This window comes from Schistocerca americana, chromosome 11 (genome assembly GCF_021461395.2).
Source record: "Schistocerca americana isolate TAMUIC-IGC-003095 chromosome 11, iqSchAmer2.1, whole genome shotgun sequence".
In the NCBI taxonomy this organism is placed as follows: domain Eukaryota; kingdom Metazoa; phylum Arthropoda; class Insecta; order Orthoptera; family Acrididae; genus Schistocerca; species Schistocerca americana.
Genome location: NC_060129.1, coordinates 196,604,759 through 196,628,344, shown reverse-complemented (window position 1 = coordinate 196,628,344; position 23,586 = coordinate 196,604,759). Strand labels below are relative to the sequence as shown.

The following is a 23,586-nucleotide window of genomic DNA, read 5'->3' as shown; positions in this document are numbered from 1 at the left end:
CACACATTCTCTCCGTCTCCCTCTCTCTCCCCCCCTCTCTCTCTCTTTCTCTTTAGCTCTTGAGACTATCCAAATTATTTAGAGAAGAAAAGATCCTCAGTGTGACACGAGATAGTTCTTTGTTGCTCAGAAAACACCAGTGTTGGTGTCATTGTTTGCCTCAGTGTCTGAATTGATGTTCCTGGAAATGGTCTCCCCTATGCAGACTTCAGAAGCCTGAGCCACCATAAAAACTTTTAGCCCCAAGTGCACATGCTGTTATCTCTCAGTATCGACCAGAGATAATTCACCAATGAGCCAGAACATTTTGATCTCAGATCTCTGAGAGACTGAATGCAGCCTGAGGGTTTTGTGATCACGTAATGTGGTAAGGAAAGTAAGCAAGCAGAGCAGAGACGAATGGGGAATCATTCTAATGACGATATGGCTCGCAATGGGGAGTTCCACGTACATAAGCGACTTTGGTAAAGGTCAGTGTAATGTGACTGGAGAGAGAAAAAATCTACTCACCAGTCAGTGGCAGGAGAACACACGAGTAAAAGGTACTACAGTTTACAAGCTTCTGGAACCAGTGGCTGCTTCTTCTGGTAGAAGGCTTGAAGGGGAAGGAAGAGGGGTGAAGGAAGAGGACTGGTGAGGTTTAGGAAAGGGAATAGAGTTCAGAAAATTCCCTGAGAACTGCGGGTTAGTGGAGACTTTCCGGACAGGATGAGAAGGAAAGATAAAGGTCCAATTGTTAAGACTGGCATCACAGAAACTGCAAAGCCAGTGAGATTTTCGTGTACTACTGTTGTGAGCAGGGACGGAAAATGGTTGAAGTACAGTGAAACAATCAGTAGGAAACGAGGTATCGGATGTCTACGCCCGTCACAGACCGTGAGCTCAGAGGTAGGTGGAGCTCTCCAGCAAATCTGACGATAGAGTACAGTGTCCGATTGGACCACAGAGCGATGGAAATGTGTTAAGCGGTCTTCGTTACTCCAGGTCGATAATAGTGTCCGGCTACTCTGCTAGTGAAGAGAACGGCTGCTTGAAATGTGTGCGGACCCACAGTCACGGGCTAAGAGGGTACAGTAGTAGACTGCTGTGGACCATTATAGCTGTGAACATTATCGATGCCACCTGCATTCTTTCACGCTCGACGTCTTCTCAGACGACGACGGCATCTCCCGACAGGATAACTGCCCGTGTTACGTGGCCAGAACCGTGCTACAGTAATTTGTAGAACTTGATAGTGAACTCGCGTTGTCTTGGCCACCAAATTTGCTTGACCTGAACGGTATGGGACATATCTGGCACACTATTTCTGTGCCAGCCCCGATCCCGATAAACCTCCAGCCTGTAGTTATTAGGCGTGTTACGTCATCGTATGCAGTTGACGAAGTCGAGTGTAGAGGTGCCAAAATCGACTGAATTCCGTATCTTTGTAGCAGTAACGAGCCCACCAAAGGTCGGACTACAACTGGGAGTTTCAGTTGTCTGCCCGTCGGTGCGCCAAAATTGACTGAATTCCGTATCTTTGTAGCAATAACGAGCCCACCGACGGGCAGACAACTGGAACTCCCAGTTGTAGTCCGACCTTTGGTGGGCTCGTTACTGCTACAAAGATACGGAATTCAGTCGATTTTGGCCCTGCTACACTCGACTCTATTGGTTGCATGTGCTGGCGTAACATGCTCAATAAGTTGTACTGTTTCCATTTGAGGATTCTGTCGGTCTTTGTCACGATGTCAGATTACACTCTGAGCCTGAAGATCACACTTTTTGGCCTCGAAACTGGTAGCACGTTTTTGATAACCGATGTCGGATTACAGTACAGCTTTTGGTTTCACTTATTATTAAAGAGCTATTAAGGAGATGGTGATAACATTTTGGATCCCAAGTGTGTGATTATGTTGCTACTCTCCCGATCACCGAAAAAACTTTGAGGCGAGTGGTTATCGTAGGCAGAATTCATCTGTTTAAAGCAAGTTGAGAACAGACAGAGCGTGTTCCCTTTGAAAGAGAAGCCGCTGGTAAAACAATGCTGTGAAAAGAAACACTGCGAGTCTTTCTTACCACGCTGTACTAGTCCCGAGAGGCAAATCACATAACGATACGAGGACAGACGACACAGTTATCAAAGTCTGTCCTAGAATACTGGGAAGTCTCAAAACGACATCCCAACCATTGCATGGAAGAAAGGAGAAAAATTAAAATGAAAGCTCTACACAAAGAATATACACTTTTACAGAGGAAAAAATTGTTCAGATGGTGCTTGGGGTATAGTATTTACAAAAATACAGTACAGGTATTTTACACGTCTGTTCTGTGTGGCTATAACCTCCAGAAGAACAAGAGCAGAGGCCTAAAAGAGTGGTTCCCATGTTCACAGACGAGGCTTGCCCATCTTTTCCTTTCATCTCCTCCTCACAGCTAACATCCTAGCAGTGACTGTAATACCCCAGTGTGTCATAAGCCAAATGTCTGATATCGGTACCTGTCTGCTCATTGAGGCTCTCCCTAAATTCATCACACAGCTGCCACTCCTATCTATCAGCTGTAGGGTGAGAGGGGGGAGGGGGGGGGGGTTTATGCCCATAATGTGCTGTGGAGCGTGCATCTTGAAACACCCCCATTATGCCATCTATTGGGTTTTATGTGATTTATTGAAGCCGCCAAACAGTTGATTACTATGAATAGATGACCGTGTGCTCAATGGATGAAAGGCCATCGGTTTTTCTGCTGTAGTTTTGAGGGTATTTCAACCGAATGCGGCTGTTCTGAGATGGAATAGTTGATGATTGAAAGTTTTTCTATTATTGTAGGCCACAAAGGTTGCAATATACAAACTGATATGTATTTCCACTAACACACAAGTTCTGAGGCAGTTGCTACCTTCACCTTACACATCTAATTACGGTTATATCTTTTATTGGTTCCTGATTTTAAGTACTTCGTCACACGCAATGATGACAGTTAACATTCACAACAATCCTCACTGCAATCCACGGTTGTTGCCGGCCGACGCGGTTGACGTGAAACACGTAATTCGGCACTTGTCACTTTTGGTTTTATATCACTCGCGAATTGGTATCGAAGAGGGTCAACCCCACGACGATAAGGACACGTGCTCATTTGTCACATTCCGGTGAATTTACAATTTACTCCTCACTCGGCACATTCGCCATTGCCACCGTATTCGGCTTGACCGGCATTCTTGCCCGTCTTACTGCTGCTCACTCGACACTCGTCTCACTGCCTCCTGCAGTGCTCCACAATCGACTCCTGTCTGCTATCGACCTGGGTGTCGGGTATTAATATCTGTGCTCGTGGGATCACAGATCCCTTACAACCTCTAATCTAAACTGTTTATGGCCTGTCTTGACACAATGTCAGTGCGTCCTGGACGAGAAGCAGAACTGCTAGAGGGCACTGTCTTTTGTTTCACTCTTCTATCCTTACTCTGTGACATGCTACGTAGTGTCAAGAGATTGACTATTTACACTCCAGTGCCAACTTCCATATTGCGATGTGTGCAGCAGATGTAGCAGTATTCAAAAGAAAGCCAACAGATACAGTAACAACCCCTTTTCACACTTTGCAGCAGACTGTCCCAAAAAAGTTTAAAAGACAGGAAATCGTAGGAAAGACAACAAGCAAAAATTAATGAATTACTCGTACTGTCATTCTCTTCATATTGTTCACAATGTACGCACATCAAAAAAAAATTTGCCCACCTTGGTTCAGAGTGTTCTGGAACCTGTACAGAAAATTGGAATAGAGATCACCATAAACATCATTTCCACCCATTTTATTGCTCATGAAAACCACACATTGCATGTTGTACCACCACACAGCGAGACCTTCAGAGGTGGTGGTCCAGATTGCTGTACGCACCGGTGCCTCTAATACCCAGTAGGATGTCATCTTGCTTTGCTGCATGCCTCTATTTGTCGTGGCATACTGTCCACAAGTTCGTAGACGCACTGTCGGTCCAGATTGTCCCACTCCTCAATGGCGATTCGGTGTAGATCCCTCAGTGGTTGGTGGGTCACGTCGTCCATAAACAGCCCTTTTCAGTCTATCCCAGCCTTGTTTGATAGGATTCGTGTCTGGAGAACATGTTGGCCACTCTTGTCGAGCAGTGTTGTTATCCTGAAGGAAGTCACTCACAAGATATGCAGGACAGGGACACGAATTTTCGTCCTCAAAGACGAATGCCTCGCCAATATGCTGCCGACACGGCTGCACTATTGGTCGGACGATGGCACTCGCATATTGTGCAGCTGTTATGGCGCCTTCCATTACCACTTGGGGCGTACGTCGGCCCCACATAATGTCACTTCAAAGCAGCAGGGAACCTCCACCTTGCTGCACTCACTGGACAGTGTGTCTAAGGCGTTCAGCCTGACTGGGTTGCTTCCAGACACATCTCTGATGATTGTCCGGTTGAAGGCATTTGCGACGCTCATCGGTGAAGAGAACGTGATGCCAATCCTGAGCGGTCCATTGGGCATGTTGTTGGGCCCATCTGTACTGCACTGCATGGTGTTGTGGTTGCAAAGATGGACCTTGCCACGGATGTCAGGAGTGAAGTTGCACATTGTGCAGCCTATTGTGCATAGTTTGTCATAACACGACATCCTGTGGCTGCACGAAAAGCATAATTCAACATGGTGCCGTTGCTGTCAGGATTTCTCCGAGCCAGAATCCTTAGGTAGCTGTCATCCATTGCAGTAGTAGCCTATCGGCGGCCTGAACGAGGCATGTCATCGACAGTTCCTGTCTCTCTCTGTATCTCCTCCATGTTAAAACAATATCGCTTTGGTTCACTTACCTTGTTGAGAGCCCTTCCTGGTACAAAGCAACAAAGCAGACATGATCAAACAACGGTATTGACCGTCCATGCACGGTTGAACTACAGACAACACGAGCCGTTTACCTCCTCCTTGGTGCAATGACTGGAACTGATCGGCTGTCGGACCCCCTCCGTCTAATAGGTGTTGCTCGTGCACGGTTGTTTACATCTTTGGGCGGGTTTAGTGACATCTCTGAACAGTCAAAGGGACTGTGTCTGTGATACAATATCCAGAGTCAACGTCTATCTTGCCGAGTTCTGGGAACCGGGATGATGCAAAACTTTTATTGATGTGTATAAAATTAAAATAGTTTAAATTTTACAGATTTAAAAAAAATCTGAAATAATTAACTGTTTTTGTTTCTTTCTAACAGCAATTAGCTCTAATAACACAATATTGGTTAACACACTTAAGTTGGCAGTCTTCATAGACAGAGAATAGGCGTGAAACCTACAGCTTGTTGTTGAGGAGGAGGTCACTCTGTTCAGGAATATCCTGGGTGAGAAACAGGTTCGTGAATGTCGTCACGTTACAGAGCATCCTGAGGAGGTATGTTTACATCTGACATCGGGTCGTACCAAGCTATTACTGCGCGCTTAGTACGGAGTAATGTATTTTGCGCAGAACTAATGGCGATTTGTGAAAGTTCATTTTAAAGATGGCATCTTCAAAAGTAGTATTTAAAAAAAAATGAATGGCTGTGAAATTAAATTAAAGCTCTTATAATACAATACAGTGAGGAGAAAGAAGATTGCAGTTAGTTACTACCCCCGATCGGGATTATCGTTAAGGCTGTGACTTGGCATACTTTCCTACACTTCCGAACACTGCAAGTGTGTAATATACTTGGCTGTGACCCAACATGCTGTCAATGAAAATCTCTCTTTCCACATTATCGCTACGTTACGGGATCAATAACTTTGAGTACAGTCCTTGTCTCCTGCTTTGTTTCGACGCTAACGTTTGGCGGTAATCTGTATAAAAAATTATATTAAAGGTTGTTGTAATGTCAAAAAAAACTTAAAATGCTGGGAATGTTGGAATGTGGAATCATTAATGATAGGAAAGGATTGAACTGAGAAAACAGGACTCCTGTCGGTACCAACAAACAAGCGGGAAAACATAAAATTCAGGGACGTTAAAACGTGGTTGAGCTGTGGCAGGTTTGCTGGCATCGGATGTCAAATTCCTGGCACACTAGCTCGAACTGTCGTGTGGTGTCCCTCTGTCATGAGGCCACCGAGACCAACGGGGGACAGGGTGTGGAAGTGTGCCGGGCCCGTGACCCAGAGGCCGCGGGTCGAAACCGCGCTCTGCTGTCACTCCCCAACTCCACTCCACGACACACCGAGTCCCCTGTAGACCACCTCGAACAGAGATCTTACTGGCCTCGATCCAGAAGGACACGAAATGACAGATCGACCCAGTGGTGTCAGGACTTCGAAAGGCGACGCCGGCAACCCCGCCACGGCTCGGAGGTTTTAACGTATATATTTAGTGAGGCAAACTCGACAGTGTACAGCCGACTTGCCGTTATTGAAAGTAGACACAGGGTCCAGATTTCGTGGGATTATGTTGGCTCAGGTTTCACCCTACTGTAGGTGCATCAGTGGCATAGACTTCTGAAGCGTTTGCAGAAATAATCTGTTATGTTGTGGAGTGAGCAGTGCTGCTCTGCAGTCGTGGCCAAGTGCCCTCTGTGGAAGTCACAGCTGCACTGTACCCTGAGGGTCTTAGAGCATGTGGATAGCTTTACGGCTTCATTTCTACATCTGCATCTACATCTATACTCCGCAAGCCACCCAACGGTGTGTGGCAGAGGGCACTTTACGTGCCACTGTCATTACCTCACTTTCTTGTTCCAGTTGCGTATGGTTCGTGGGAAGAACAACTGCCGGAAAGCCTCCGTGCGCGCTCGAATGTCTCTAATTTTACATTCGTGATCTCCTCAGGAGGTATAAGTAGGGGGAAGCAATATATTCGATACCTCATCCAGAAACGCACCCTCTCGAAACCTGGCGAGCAAGCTACACCGCGACGCAGAGCGCCTCTCTTGCAGAGTCTGCCACTCGAGTTTGCTAAACATCTCCGTAACGCTATCACGCTTACCAAATAAACCTGTGACGAAACGCGCCACTCTTCTTTGGATCTTCTCTGTCTCCTCCGTCAACCCGATCTGGTACGGATCCCACACTGATGAGCAATACTCAAGTATAGGTCGAACGAGTGTTCTGTAAGCCACCTCCTTTGTTGATGGACTCTCCCAATGAATTTCAACCTGGTACCCACCTTACCAACAATTAATTTTATATGATCATTCCACTTCAAATCGTTCCGCACGCATACTCCCAGATATTTTACAGAAGTAACTGCTACCAGTGTTTGTTCCGCTATCATATAATTGTACAATAAAGGATCCTTCTTTCTATGTATTTGCAATACATTACATTTGTCTATGTTAAGGGTCAGTTGCCACTCCCTGCACCAAGTGCCTATCCACTGCAGATCTTCCTGCATTTCGCTGCAATTTTCTAATGCTGCAACTTCTCTGTATACTACAGCATCATCTGCGAAAAGCCGCACGGAACTTCCGACACTGTCTACTAGGTCATTTGTATATATTGTGAAAAGCAATGGTCCCATAACACTCCCCTGTGGCATGCCAGAGGTTACATTAACGTCTGTAGACGGATCTCCATTGAGAACAACATGCTGTGTTCTGTTTGCTAAAAACTCTTCAATCCAGCCACACAGCTGGTCTGATATTCCGTAGGCTCTTACTTTGTTTATCAGACAACAGTACGGAACTGTATCGAACGCCTTCCGGAAGTCGAGGAAAATGGCATCTACCTGGGAGCCTGTATCTAATATTTTCTGGGTCTCATGAACAGATAAAGTGAGTTGGGTGTCACACTATCACTGTTTCCGGAGTCCGTGTTGATTCCTACAGAGTAGATTCTGGGTTTCCAGAAACGACATGATACGCGAGCAAAAAAGTGTCCTAAAATTCTACAACAGAGATGAGTACGCAGGAGGTATTATTCTTTCAGTGAATAGGAAAACACAATTTTTCAACATGTTGGACATAAACCTGCACTCTGTTTTTGTATGAGCTAAACAGTCTTATGCTGAAATAATAGTATTTCTTTGTCATGTCAGTCATCAGCAGACCTTCATGATAACAGTTGTACTGATATGAAATGAAATGGGTGTAGGTAGTAAGGGGAAAAATCTATCAAGTTACAAAGGTATGAAGTGATACCAGTGAGGAATGACTAACAATGCGCAACTCGAGTGTAATAAAAGTGTTGCGACTCGTGAAGATTTGTGTCGAACCGGGATTTTTCTGCTTTACACAAGTGGTTGCTGTAAACATCAGGTTATCTGAGCACGCCGCCAGAGCTGACTCTCGAACTTACACTGTCAGTGGTTTCTGAATGTTACGTCGGTTAGATTTAATGTACTCGCATCTTCGTCGATTACATCACTGTTAGCGGTAATGTAAACCGACATGACGTGCACGTATTATTGACCTTGAAGGAGACACTCTTAAACCGAACATTTTTGTGCCATTTCTCATGGAAAATAGTACGGTCCCTTCCTTTTGAAGTAAAACACAGTGACTGGAATGAGCTGTCTCAATTTGTTGCAGAAGTGGCTTTTCCCACAACTTCAGGAGGAATCTGATGACTTCATTTTCCAACAGGATGAAGCTCCACCACTCCGGCACAACATTGTACGTCATTTTCTCAATGACACGCCTAGGGTGCACGGGACCCCTGAGACGCTGCCCGGCTTTCTCGGCATCAAAGATCGCCAGGCGTGACCCCGTTTGATTTTTTTTCTTGTGAGGTTATTTGAAGGAATGTGTGTTCATCTCTCCTTTACCTCATGATGTGGAAGGAGTGAAGAACAGAGTAACAACCGCCATAACTTCCGTAAAAGCAGATACATTGCGTAAAATATATGACAAATGTAGCTATTGTCTAGATGTTGTTCGTGCTGCTGCTGCTGCTGCTGCTGCTGCTGCTGCTGCTGCTGTGGACACGCAAAGCACTTGTAATGGCAAAGCTAGAATATTTAAGATTTTGTATTTTGCAGTTTATCCCAGGTATGAAGTATGTTTTTATTAATAAATGTGGGATTTTGAAATTGGGAAATTCATTTTGAAACACTCCGTATTTCCAACACAGTAGAGTAACTCAGAGTCCTGCATTGTATGTGCTAGTCTGGTGTTCCTATTTTGGAGCATCCTTATACTGAGGAGTGATCGAAGACATTTTTAAGATATAGCTGTTTGTTAACAAAATGAAGCTCACTTATAATGTCCTCGGATAAATATCCACACAACTAAATACAACAGAAATGTCTCCCCTTCAATGTTGTCTTCGACATCCCAAAACGATCCCCAGAGGTGTAGTAAGCAGCGGCTCAAAGACCTGAGATGTTACTGGGCCGGTGCTTGGCGTACGACAGCTGGTGTATTGCTGGTGAGGACAACTGGGACCTGGGCTGGGTCTTCTGGTGTGGAGCACCGAGATGAAATTGCAGGTACTTCCGACTTTAGCACCGGGACCGAACTGCCGATGCGGCTGGAAGGAAATGTCGGTACTGCCGACTAGAGGCGTGAGGCACAGTCTAGGGGTGGTCTTAACAGCCGGTGCAGACAGATATCAGCACGGCGCTGTGCGGGCGTGGCGTAGGAAAATATTGCCCTGCTGACAGTGCCCTCTGCTGCGACAGGCGCGGTGCCTGTTGGTGAGGTCGGTGCCCCCAGATGCTGTGGAGGCGACGTCTAACTCGGTGGCAAACGGCCCGGGCCACACCAGGAAAATATCTCAGTTCTGATGACAGACATTTATGCACGTCCGTACGGCGGGGCAGCTGCCCACATGACCTGCTCGGTCTGCGGAGGATTTGACTACTGGACGGATATGGTGAGATTTAAAACCGGTGGCAGTTAAAGTTTTTGTCAGGCCTGATGCTGTGTTCAAATAGCATAATACTTCAGGCAACTGATGGTGAAAGCCAGGAAATTGGTTTTTAGTCCCAGCCTGACACAAATTTTTATCAATTATTTATATTTATCAATTATTTATACTCGTGCCTTCGATAAGTAATTAAGATACCAGATAACCTGCTAAAGCTTCGTCTTTTGTATTAATTTGTGGGCCACACCACATAGAGGAAACCCTTCTAGTCTCCCAGACCCCGTGTCTGGTTCGAGTTCTTTGACGATACCTTCACAGACAGGCACTTTCTCCCAAACCTACTCCTCGGACGCATTTTCAGTGCCATATCCTGACACACCTCTGTATGTCACAGCACTCCCGATCAGCTCAAATGAACAGTCCTCCTAATCACCCAGTGTCATCCCAAACTGGAGCAACTGAACCGTGTGCTTTGCGAGGACTTCCGCTATCTATCACCGAGCCCGGATACGAGGGGCAAAGATACGAGCGACATTGCCTCCCAGTCCTTCCTGACACTCCCGACCTATGTGACATCCTGGTCCGTCCCTATGCCACACCCGTTTCCGACCCCTTGCCGCACGGATTATATCTCTGTGGAAGACCCAGGAGCGAGACCTGTCCGATTAATCCGGCCTTCGGAACTTTCTCCTATCCCGTCACCGGCTTATCCGAGCCCATCGGAGGCTCTCACCTTTGGAAGCAGCCAGGTCATATACCAGATCTGCTGGAATTTCAGCACAGAATTTTACACAACCACCAGCCAACGGTCCACTCGAGTGAATGGCACCGCCAAACTGTGGCATAGGCAGAGTTGACTGTCCAGTGTTGGAATATTCTGCTGACCGTAACATGCTTGATTTCAATAGCTGCTTCACATCCTGTGCCAGATGGATCTCCCCACTCCCCCGGAGCACCATCTTTTCTGAACGATACACGTGGAAGTATCCTCGCAACGTATCTTCATTCCTGTGCTTCTCCTGGCCTCGATCTCCTATAACCCTGTGCACCCACTCTCTCTTCGTAACAGTCCCCCTTTGTCAGTTCTATCGACCCCTCCCAATTTACATCGACAGGGATACGTGCTGCACAAACTAGTCAGCTCCAGTAACCTGTCACACATTCCTGTCCTGTGCACCTTCTGGATCTCTCTCCTGCATTCTGGTCTCTCATGCCTGTTGGCTTTTTCTGAACTGTCAGCTGCCCTGACCTAATCCTCCCTTTCTCTGTCCTGCGTTCTTTCACTCTTCTCCCACCTCACCTGACAAAATGCACCCCTCACCTAGTCTACCTGCATTGTGTATTTAGCCAGTGTGCAAAATAAAAAGACCAAATAAAGTGATATTGAAATGGAAATGTGCACCTCTCCAACAAGGAAATGTCACCAACTAGCAAATAACAATTGTTGTTAGTGGTGGTGGTGGTGGTGGTGACATGACATGACATGACATGACATGACATGATATTTTGAGAATGTGTAAAAAGAGATATGAAGTCTGTTAAGGGGGGGTAGGACGTGAAACGGGCCGACTTGGAGCAGGAGAGGCACCACAGGACATTTTAATTTACACTGTCTATACTTTTACAAATACATTCATAAAACTTTGTCAGCATGACCAGGAAGGATTCAGGATTCACACTCATAGCAGAGGAAGTTCAAAAACATAATAAAACAATTTTTTACATATGAAATTTCATCATTTTTTCACTTGGTATTGGCTGCATTTGTTGCTGTAGGTACACTTTTCTTCATAATTAAGACAGATTCTCCGATGAATTTTGTACAGCATACAAACCGTACTTACAGGTGTATGAAACTCTAGAATTTCCCAAATCTGTTAAAATTCATTTTTCCGTAGATTAAATAAATTCTAGAGTTTCATACACCTGTAAGTATGGTTTGTAAGATGTGCAAAATTCATCGAAGAATCTCTCTTACTTATGAAGAAAAATGTACCTACAACAACAAATGCAGCCAACAGTAATTGAAAAAAAAAAAATCATGAAATTTCACATTTTAAAAATATTATTTTTTCGTATTTTTGAACTTCCACTGCTATGAGTGGGAATCCTGAATCCTTCCTGGTCTTGCTGACAAAGTTTTATGAATTTATTTGTAAAAGTATAAACAGTACAAATTAATATGTCCTGTGGTGCCTCTCCTTCTCAAAGTCGGCCCGTTTGACGTCCTACCCCCTTTAACATAATAAGCAGTTGATGTATTGTATTGTGTGTGGTTTACATAGTTTAACAGTTTACAATATACAGTGGAATCTTGTTAATACATTTTATAAGGACCACAGATTTTGAATGTCATTAACAGGAAAACATATTGCCGAAAAATACATAATTTGGTAATGATTTGATTTTTTTTTTTTCAGCAGTCAAAATGCGTAGCTAAGAGTAGCACACGTGGGATAATATGCAACCACATAACCACACTTTCGGATGTCCTATATCAATAAGTTATAATTGTAAATGCGCCTTTGTGAGAATATGTTTGGAACATCACACGCAGAAATTCAAAATTGTGTATTAGTATACAAGAAGCAAAAATATTTTAATTATAGTGACTTTGGTGATATCCGTGCACACTTAAGCCGTCAGCCAGTCGGAATGCAGGAACGTCACTTGACATGAGAGCATAGCCTCTAGGCAGAATATGAACCTATATTTTAGGAGTGGATCTAAAAGACTTGGATATTTAATTTCCGTTTGAGTCAGTTTTATTTTTAACAGACTTCGTGTGTGGATTTTTATCCAGTTATTGCCCCTCTATCTTCTTATCCACGGTGTATCAGTACACTGTTCGACACACAAAAACAAAATCGTGCACGGAGAGCTAATCGAACACTGAATTCCAGTACATGGCACACAAACAAAGAAAGACCAGCCACTGAATTGACTTTGGTTTATCATTTATGTTCGGCCACAACAACATTGCTTCTATCTACGATTGGCACTTGTCGGTACGTTGTAAGTTGTCGGAGCTACTGCTGACCTATACGAGCTGTAGCAGTGTATTGTACTTCTGCATGTAAATTGTTCATTTCTACTGTAACTTGCGATGTGCACAGTTGCCAGCACTGAAAAACACCGTCAAATTTGAACGCGCTTAGTGAGGAGGGTTGTTTAATGCAGTTGGAATTCAGACTTCCGAAAATGGACATATTTTGCGGGAACACGTGGTAGTGAGGAATGTACTAATGAGATTCCACTGTACATTCTTTTCTGCTTTGATCCCTAGTGTCACGTAGGGATCTTGGGGAATAATAATCTACAACTTTAAGTATAGTTTTATTTGTTTGCTGTAAAGTCTCACTGAATTTGTGATCTGAAACCACTTCCATTTGTTCCAGGAGGCAGCCGCCGAAGGACACTTTTCAGATATTACAGAGTAAGAGTTTTATTATTTTACTGACACATTTATTTTTCTAAGATTGCCCAGAAAGTAATGCATCGCATTTTTTTCTCCTCGGCGAAAAACAATGCTACAAATGTGAAACATTACGTATGTATTATTTGAAGTCTCCTGAATGAGCACGACAAGTTTCCGACAGATAGTGTAGCTGTAGTACAGTTTCAAAATGGCATCTGTAGGTGATGTATGTTACAAGCAATGTGCCGTCATTGAATTTCTCACTGCATAGAAAGAAACTGTGGGGTGTGAAACTTCCTGGCAGATTAAAACTGTGTGCCGGACCAAGACTCGAACTCAGGACACTTTGCCTTACGCGGGCCAAGTGCAAGGTACGCAGGAGAGCTTCTGTAATGTTTGGAGGGTAGGAGACGAGGTACTGGCAGAAGTAAAGCTGTGAGGACAGGGCGTGAGACGTGCTTAGGTAGCTCAGTCGGTAGAGCACTTGCCCACAAAAGGCAAAGGTCCCGAGTTCGAGTCTCGGTCCGGCACACAGCTTTAATCTGCCAGGAAGTTTCATATCGGCACACGCTCCACTGCAGAGTGAAAATCTCATTCTGGACTGTGGGGTTTATTCACAAATGCATGTGCAAAGTCTACAGAACATCTGCTGTCGACAGGAGTACAGTTAATCGCTGGGCACGGAGGGTGAGGTTATCAGAAGGCAATTCGGCGGAGCTCCACGATTTGCAGCTGTTGGGGAGACCATCCACAGCGGTCACACCTGACCTGGCCCCCTCAGAATTCCACTTGTTTGGGCCTTTAAAGGATGCCATTTGTGCAAGACCTTTTGAGGTCGATGAGGAGGGAATTCGCACAGTGAAGCACTGGCTCCGCCTCCAGGACGAGGATTGGTACCGACAGGGCATACACGCACTTGTTTAGCACTGGAGGAAGGCTGTAGAATGGGATGGAGATTACGTGGAAAAATAGGGTGTATAGATAAAGCACCATTCTTTCGTGTATGTAATTCTCATTATGTTCGGTAAAGAATAGTTGAAGAAAAAAAAATGTGGTGCGTTATTTTCTTGACAACCGTCATATGTGGCAGATTTGGAGCCTTCATGCTTTCTTCCACATCTGTCCAGATCATCCAACAGAAATTATGACCAATTACAAGGCAACAGTGAGGTAATTGCTGGGGTGGTTCCTGAACATGGCCCATTTCTTTCCCATATGTCTATGATTCAAACTTGTGCTTATATTCTAGTGACAATTGTTGTGAAGAGGTCATTGAACATTTATCTGCCCTCATTTTGAGATTCATTTTCCATATAACTTTACTTTGTGCACAGAAAATAAACATTCAGTCAAGGGAAAGATTCCAGGACCACAATTAACTTTCTGCTTAGCAAGCTTATCTCCACTTCTTGTGATCCGTTGCTTCCTCCTGCAGTTCGCCATGTTTGCAAGCTGCCTTGCAGTCACCCAGGAGCCGAGTCCTTTTCCCTTCCTGCTTTTTCCCTTCCCTGTTACATATCCGTAAGTAATGGTCTCTATGATCTTATTTTGCTACAGATACACCTTAACTCACTTTTTCTCTCTAAACTACCTATCTTATACCAATCTTCTTAGGATCCTTTAAAATGTCACCAAGTGCAGCCAAACCAGTTGCTGTTGTAGATCACTTATGATTAGTTTCATTCTTTGGTGTACCTGTTTAATATATAACCATGCCTCTATCACAGATTTCTCAAAATTGAAATTGCTATCAGTGCCAACTACGTATCCTATAAAATGAAGTTCATCAGTATTCACTTCATGATTACCATTTAATAAAATTATTCTCACACAAACAGTAACACACTAGATTTTGATGTAATAACAAGAAAGCTCAATTTTATTCACAGAGGGTGACTTGCACAGATGTTTCCCTCAAAACAATGTGTGAGTAACTGCAAAATATCCGTTGAAATATACGAACCCAGATATCCATTAATAGATAGCTCCACTCAATCTGTGACATACCACAGGTTTTTGCTCCCACTCCCTCCAAACACTCAACACTGCTGGTCCCACACGCAGTGATCAGGGTACACGGTCAAGTTGCTTACTATCTGTTACGGCTGGATGTCGACTGCTGTCTCTTTTGGAAGACTCTTCAGAAAGAGAGTTTTTACAGGTTACATCAGTACTCCACAAGCCACCTGATCGTGTGTGGGAGAGGTTACTTCCGGTACTCGTAACTTATCTTCCCCCCCCCTTCCACTACTGCATGGAAAGTATGATTATTGGTAAACCACTGTATTTGCTCTGAATTCTTGGAATTTCTGATCATGATCATTTAGTGAGAAGTATATGTGAGGAAGTAATATGTTGTCTGACTTGTATCCTTTCTCTCTCTTCTATCAGTCCTGTCTGGTAGGGATCCTAGATTGACAAACAGAACTCAAGAATCAGTTTAACAAGCACCTTGTTAGCCACTTCCTTCGTGGTTGAGTTACATTCCCTTAAGATTCTTCCTATCGATCTGTCTGGCATCTGCTACCTGTTTCGTGTCTTCATTTTGCTTGAGGTTGCTCTGGATAGTTACTACTAGATACTTTATGGTAGGTACTGTTTGCAGCAGTTTCTCATCAGTAGTGTATTTCTAAAAGTTTATTTTTCCTATCTTCCCTGTAGGATACAACATAATGCTTCGTGCACTATACAGGCTGAGCCATTTATCTTGACCACCCTAAATAACTGTTAGTCCAGATGAAAATTACAAAAAGTTTCAAGAAAATGTTCTTTACCCGACAGGGGGACACCAATCAGAGTGATTGCCTTCATTGTAGCTTTGTTTTTTTTTACAAAGATATGAACAGTGGTATGGATTTTTTAAATGGCACCCTGTATTTAATATTTGGTAATTCATTTCTACCACTAGGCATGTATAGCACAACTCATTGCCAATTGTGTGCAGCTCGTGGTCTAGTGTCTAGCGTTGCTGCCTGTGGATCACGGGTGCCTGGGTTCAGTTCCTGGCCAGGTTAGGGATTTTCTCTGCCCGGGGACTGGGTGTTTGTGTTGCCCTCATCATTTCATCATCATCATCGTTTGTAACGAACGGTTGGTAGATTGGACTGTGTAAAAATTGGGCTGTGTAAAAATTGGGCTGTGTAAAAATTGGGCTGTGTAAAAATTGGGCTGTGTAAAAATTGGGCTGTGTAAAAATTGGGCTGTGTAAAAATTGGGCTGTGTAAAAATTGGGCTGTGTAAAAATTGGGCTGTGTAAAAATTGGGCTGTGTAAAAATTGGGCTGTGTAAAAATTGGGCTGTGTAAAAATTGGGCTGTGTAAAAATTGGGCTGTGTAAAAATTGGGCTGTGTAAAAATTGGGCTGTGTAAAAATTGGGCTGTGTAAAAATTGGGCTGTGTAAAAATTGGGCTGTGTAAAAATTGGTACTTTGTACGGGCACTGACGACCCAGTTGAGCGTCCCACAAACCGATCGTCATTATTGCCAGTTCAGTGCCACCTGTGTTGTTGACCTGGCTTGCTCTGTTCGTATGCATTGATTGTTTCTGCTAACGCTGTTTTGTTCTCGTTTCGTTTCTTGAGATGGCAGGTTTCAGTGAACAATGTGGAGCTGTGAAATTTTGTTTTCTACTCGGTAAAAATTATGGTGATACTGTTTTAATGTTGAAAATAGCTTACCGAGATGACAGTATGGTAAAACTCGAGTGTAAGAGTGGTTTGCTCTATTTAAAAATGGTGACGTGTCAATTGTTGACAAATCTCATTCCAGACATCCGTCGACTGCCCAAATCGAGAAAAATATTGAAAAAGATTAGAGAGCTTGTGCTTCCAGACCATCAACAGACAATTCGTCAAATGTCAGAGATTAGTGGGCTATCGTGGAGCTCATTTCAGCGAATTTTAATCGAAGATTTTGGAATGAAAAGGGTTGCTGCCAAGTTTGTTTCTCAGGTTTTGACTGAAAATTGAAAGAAATGTCGAGTTGAAACGTTTCGTGCTTCGAAATGACAGCTCGAAACTGCTCCACACACCTTACTCGCCTGTCCTGGCTCCTTGCGACTTTTTGTTATTTCCGTGCATAAAAAGGGACATGAAAAGACGACAGTGTGACAGCATTGGAGAAGTTTAGAAAAAAACAAAGGAGGAGCTGTCAGCCATTTCTATAGATGGCTACAAAAAATGTTTCAGACAGTGTAAGCACCGGTGGGGCAAATGTATTAGTTGTAATGGAGAGTATTTTGAGGGGGATGAAGTTGTTTTGTAAACAATTTGAAATCGTGTAACTTTTTTACACCCTCATATTGCACAATTCAACTATCTGTCCAAATACAAACCCACTGTGAGGCCCTTTGAAGCTCTGTCAGGTGCTAATAACGATACCTTACACGAGTCCACATCACCTACACGATCACTCGACACCTGATGCTATTCACGCCCCTTATTTATGCTACCGCGCCATGTAACAACTCCGAGCACTGACAGCACTAATGCAGTCGGGTAACCGTTCTATTTGTCGGAGATAATTATATCTCTTAATCATTTATCTACCTGTAGGAGACGCGTACACGTACTGCGATTTCTCGGTGTTGAACTTTTTTGGTCGAGCAGTGTACTAACATTACTGTCGGTACTACAGTCTCTGTGAGTAAAATTGTTGCAGCTCCGTTTATATTTTTGTATTAATGTAGATCAAAACAGCAGAATGTTGTCTCTGCTGCTACCCTGGTCAGCAACCATTGTCTGCAGGGTTTCTCAGGCCTCAGCTGAGTTTCTTCTGTGGAAACCAATTGCACCATTCACTTTAACCTCTGTGAAGTTACATTTCCGTTATTAATCGCGCCCGTACGACAGACAGTTTTGAAAACAGTTTTGTTCGGTTGTCACTGTTCTTGGTCGCCTGTTGTCCGCCTGTACGGCATGTCGTTTTGCAGGATGTCGGCGTGCTGACGTATAGTCAAATTCCTCGGGCAGTCCTTCTCGGTCTCCCTACGTACTGCGGCTGCGGTACAGTCGGGCACACCGGGCCGACACTTTCCTCGACACTCCTTCGGGCCTGGTGATACTGTATTTACTCGAATCTAAGCCGCACCTGAAAAGTGAGACTCGAAATCGAGGAAAAAAAATTTTCCCGTATCTAAGCCGGACCTGAAATTTGAGACTCGAAATTCAAGGGGAGAGAGAAGTTTTAGGCCGCACCTCCAAATCGAAACAAAGTTGGTCCATTGTAATATGAGACAATTTAGGTCGAATGAATGACGTTACAGCGACAGTAGTTTGGTTCGAGTCGTAAGCTTAGCAGTTAAGCTTTACAAGGTAGCCATTGCTATGCGTCAGGCGCTCCATCCGTATTGATACGGGTACCCTTCCTTTTCCACGTGCTTCGTCTGGTTTGAATTGATTGCTTATTTTTCTTTGATCTGGTACGTGTAGTTTTCTTTGTTATAGGTTTTTAAGTCACCTTAAGCCGAAAATGCATTACTGTACTGTGTCATGCATTATTTGTCGCATTCTGATAATGAGTGTTTACGACCTGTCGCCACTCGCGGCATGGCTTGCTTTTGTGCGCGCTACCGCCGCTTACAATTTAAAAAAAAAGAGAGAGGAATCGTCTCATTAGCGAAACAATGGCAAGAGACTGCTATTTGTTGTTACTTACACTGCTGCTCTCTTTGATAATGATCAACAAGAACCAAATAATACACTGTGTATGAGAGATGATGTTCTGAGCGAGAGTCTAGCGAAAATTTTTCTCCATCTGAAAATCTTTGCAGATGCCTCTTTAGTACATTACATTCTGCACAGAAATTAGAGTCATCTTAGACTTAAAAATCTAGTCAGTTGCCTTGCTTCATTTCTGACTGTATCACTATTCAGCATAAGAATAACATCAATATAAACATGATATGATATGTATATTCTTCCGCGTTTGCTGTTGTCTCACTCTAGTTTCGTAGTTTATCAGGCAGACAGGATTTAAATGAGATAGCAGCAAACATGAAAGAATACATGGCAAAATGTTTATATTCATATTATTCTTATGGTGAAGAGAATACTGCATCTGATTCACAATTCATAGAATTTCCTATTAGCAACCATCTATTCTCACAAGTAGGAAAAAATTCAGAACGTAGAGTTGGCCATATTGACAAACATCCCAAACAGTCTTGCCAGTCGGTTTTTCGTAGTACATTGAAATGCTGCTACATTCGAAGATGAACTATACGGAATTTGTATTTACTTCGTTGGATAATGTATGAAAATGCAGTGGATTTCCCATAATATTCCTGTAATTCATCAATTACTTTGTCTGTTAGTCTTCCAGCACATTTTATTGTCTAGGCATCAGACAGTTTTATATTACGCAGTTTGTTTTTTAGGTTTATTTGTAATTCCAACTTCAGAGACATAGCAGTAGGCACAAAACACAGCAACTCACAGTCTTCTAGACTTTGTAGTTCCCAAGATATGACTGCTCAACTGCGGCAGTATATGCATAGCCGCAAAATTTGACAGTCACATGTCAACATTCAAAACATTATTTGAAGGTCTCACAATCGTCTGATTTTAATGCATTATATAAAAATGTTCAGGAAAGTCCAAAGTTAATTATGGAGTAGAAAACAGAAAGTGTCAAATTTCAATGAATTTCACGTACAATGTCTCCTTAAGCTTTTGCTGACATCAGGAAATGCCATCTGCTGGAAATTTTTTTTTAGATATTTTCTTTTTTGTGGTATTGTTTCTTGCACCATAGCTGCAGACAGATTGTCGACTTATGTCTTGACTTACCCTTGAGATCTCAAAATTTGTCAGGGAAAAATGGTAAAATTTGTCTGGCTATCAGGGACTTTGACTTCCAGAAACTTGGCAACCCTGGTTTAACGGGTCACCTGTTATCCTTAATTTTAAATATCGGTCTGTTCTCACGAGAGCGCACACACGTTCAACGTTTTCATTGGCTTTTGAAGTTGGAGGTTCTAACAACCCTACCACGTCAAAGGTCAAAAATTAATTATGATTGTAGTGTTGCTCACGCTGCTAAATATTGCATTTTTGGGCAACAGCAAAGTTATATTATGTGGCAGGAGTCATTAGAGCACAGTTAATAAAGTCATTTCTTGAAATAATGGATAAACTAGGCGCTCATCTTTTCGTGTTTCCCACGCTGGTCTTGTTGTGAACTCATGGCTCAATCGTCGAAAATCTAGGTAGTGATGATTCCAAGCTCGGATGGAAAGAGCCTAGGTGTTATTCTGCGATATTCGAAAGTTTTATAGATTTGTTTCATAAACCATTCTTGAAGATTAAACTTTTCCAAGTTAGGACAATGGTGGTGTAAAAAAGTAATCAGTATTCCGAATTTTAGTTACGCTTCTTTTTTATTACTTTTGTTGCAATGTGACTTCACAATATAAAAAATACTTAAAAATATCTTCCTCACTGTTGAAGTTCACATTTCATGAACTGACTACAATTTGCGTCTTTTTAACACGACGACCAAAGCTCGACTCTCTAATAACCGCTTAACGCACCCAAAAATCAGAGTTACAAGTACGTCAATGATCATAGTGACAAAAGAAAGAATCCACATAAGAAAAGTATCATTGCAATATATACATATCGATGTATCGAAGTACCTCTACATTAATGAAATCGAATCTGAATGTCGTCACAGAAATATGTTAACTATTTTACAGAAACACAGCAGAATATTGCCGGTATCGAGAGGTCGAGGTGAGGTGCCGTAATGGTTACGTAATTCTAGTGCCGTTACAAGGTCTCACTGAGTGAGGTTCATCTTAAACGCATTCTCTGCCTTCCAAAAATGATTTGTGGCACGAAAAACGTTTACTCTTAACGAGGAATGTTCCCTGTAGGCACGTTCCAACTTTTCGAAGGCAGCACTTGGCAGATTCCCCAGATTTAACACAAAAGTCGATTGCATAACATTGCTCTAAATCCCGTTCATCCAGCTTCTTAACACGCACTGAGAACACATCACTGGTGGCCCTCTCAAATATCACGTGTTGGCTGTGAGGGGCTGAAGCTTGGGACTGAGCATCTGGAGGGTGTGAACACACCGATCTGCACCAGTAGAACAACACGGCAGTGCCAGATCGCTCGCAGTAGTGTCAGTCTCATTACTTTTCTGATATCATTCTGCTTGACGAGTGAAAAAATCTCACTTTTAGTCTCTCCCCGTTCTGCCAATGTTTCCCATTTGTTATGCCGTTTTGTCATCATCGTCAGTTATCTGCTATATTAGCAGGTCCTTTGCCTCTCCATTTTCTGCGATCCATTGCTTTCTTCTTAAGGCTGCTGTATGTCGTACTGTCCATCCTGTCATGCAGTATCTGGAATCTCTTCCTTCCTCGCTTTCTTTTCCCTTCTACATAATCTTCTAAAACTGTTTTTATCAATCCGTCATTCTTTCTTAATATATGCCTGATCCAATTTCTTTTTCTTCTCTTTATTACATCTAGTAACTGTCTTTTTCTCTCCCACTCTTCTCAGTACCTCTTCATTTTTTACTCTGTCCATCCAGCTTATTCTTTCCATCTTCCGCCATGTCCAGATCTCAAAAGCCTCCAGCCTTGCTCTGTCTTTTTTCCTCACAGTCCACGTTTCAGCGCCATGTAGAAGAACACTCCATACGAGACATTTTATGAGTCTCTTCCTGAGTTCTCTGTACAGACCGCTGCAGAAAATCCTCCTTTTCTTATAAAACGCCTCTTTTGCCATTGCTATCCTTGTTTTAATTTCTGTGGTGCACTTCCAGTTGGTGTCTATCCTGCTTCCAAGATACTTGGAAAGTTTGCACCTGTTCTAGTATTTCTCCATTCAGCATAATTTTTATTTTCTTATTTCCTCCTAGTGCCAACACTTTTGTTTTATTTTTTTTTCCGTTAGTATCAATGGTGTCCACCAAATCCTGTAATTCTTTTCGCCTGTTGCTAGAAGGACCATGTCATCAGCAAACCTCAAACACCCTATTCTTCTTCCTCCAATTTCAACTCCTTTGTCATCTAATGAGCATTGGTCAATCGTATTTTCCAAGTAGAGGTTGAAAAGAGTAGGTTACAGACAGCATCCTTGTCTTACTCCTTTTCCTAGTCTGATCCAGTCTGTACTGTCTCCTCTCACTTTAACTGAAACTTTTTGATTAAGATATAATGAGTTTATAAGTCTTCTGGTTTTCCAGTCCACTCTCTTTTCCCTCATTATAGTCGCCACCTTGCCCCAAACCACACTGTCAAATGCCTTTTCTAGATCGATGAAGCACATATATAGGTCTTTCTTTTTGAATAAACCTTTCTCCCGTTTTGTATTAACTTTTTTTGTTTCGGCCTGAGTTCCAGGTATCGTTCATACTTGTTTGTATGTTCCTCAATAATTACTGTAGAGGTCCACGAATCTCTACTCATCGAATACTGTCTCTGTCCCACTGAAACAGCACCGCCATCCTGACACCGACCGGCCACTCGGTTTCCGAGGCCGGGAGCACCGGGCAGACTGTCCCCGATTTGTCTCGCGCCGGTGGCGGCCACTGCGAGGAGGACTCCACAGCGTCGGACACGGCGTCGTCGACAGGCGACACTGCTGCTCTGACCTCGGCCGACACTGGGGGTATCGCCGAGAGCGGCGGTGTCGACGGGCTGGGCGAGGAGCGCCACCTCGACGGCACGGGCTCGGCCGGTACTGCCGACACGACGCAGCCGACCTGCTACGTGGAGATCATCGCTAAGGCCATATTGCGTTCGCCGGAAAGGTTGGTAGCGGCATTAAAATGTGATAAATCCTTTTGTGAAACTTCACTACCCGGTTCTTAAAGTATGCCGCGGCAGTTTGGTTCTATCCGCGGTGTGCTATATGTACGGTAGGCACAAGTTTGTGGTCGTTCAGTCGTCAGCCGTAAGGTGCTTTGAAGTGTTACTCCAGGTGTTTGACTTGTCAGCTGATATTGTATCGGGATAACTGCTTTGCCTAACGTTGACGATGACACGGTTTCTCGTCGTCGGTATTTTGACTGGCTCGTTGCGACCACCACGATTTCCTCTACTGTCCCGGCTCACTTATTGTCTCCTTGTTACAAAAGAGTCTTCAGCTAATAGTCTTACAAATTGTGCAAATGAATCGTACAAAATTACTTTACGTTATTCCAGACAGTGACACCTTCTAACTAATTTTTGAATTGTTGCTGATTTACAGCATGAAATATTTTAATATAATTTGGAATGTTCATTCGAGATATAATGTAGAGTATAAATTATTTTTATTGACGGAAAGTTTTAAGATTTGGTATTAGAAATGTTTCCTTATTGACAGTAAGGAGTATATTTTATAATAAAGTTATTATATAGAAATGTTAACTGTGTAATAGAAAAACTAGGTTAACAT

General features: G+C 43.2%; 1 protein-coding gene across 3 annotated transcripts in view; it reads left to right on the top strand.

Moving 5' to 3' along the window:
• LOC124553956 overlaps window positions 1-23,586 on the top strand; it is a 241,926-nt gene that overhangs the window by 185,126 nt on the left and 33,214 nt on the right. For all 3 annotated transcript variants that reach the window (XM_047127970.1, XM_047127971.1, XM_047127969.1), the window contains 2 exons: window positions 13,171-13,208; window positions 22,643-22,957. In XM_047127970.1, coding sequence (XP_046983926.1) covers window positions 13,171-13,208; window positions 22,643-22,957 — 353 coding nt within the window. The remainder of the gene's footprint in view (window positions 1-13,170; window positions 13,209-22,642; window positions 22,958-23,586) is intronic.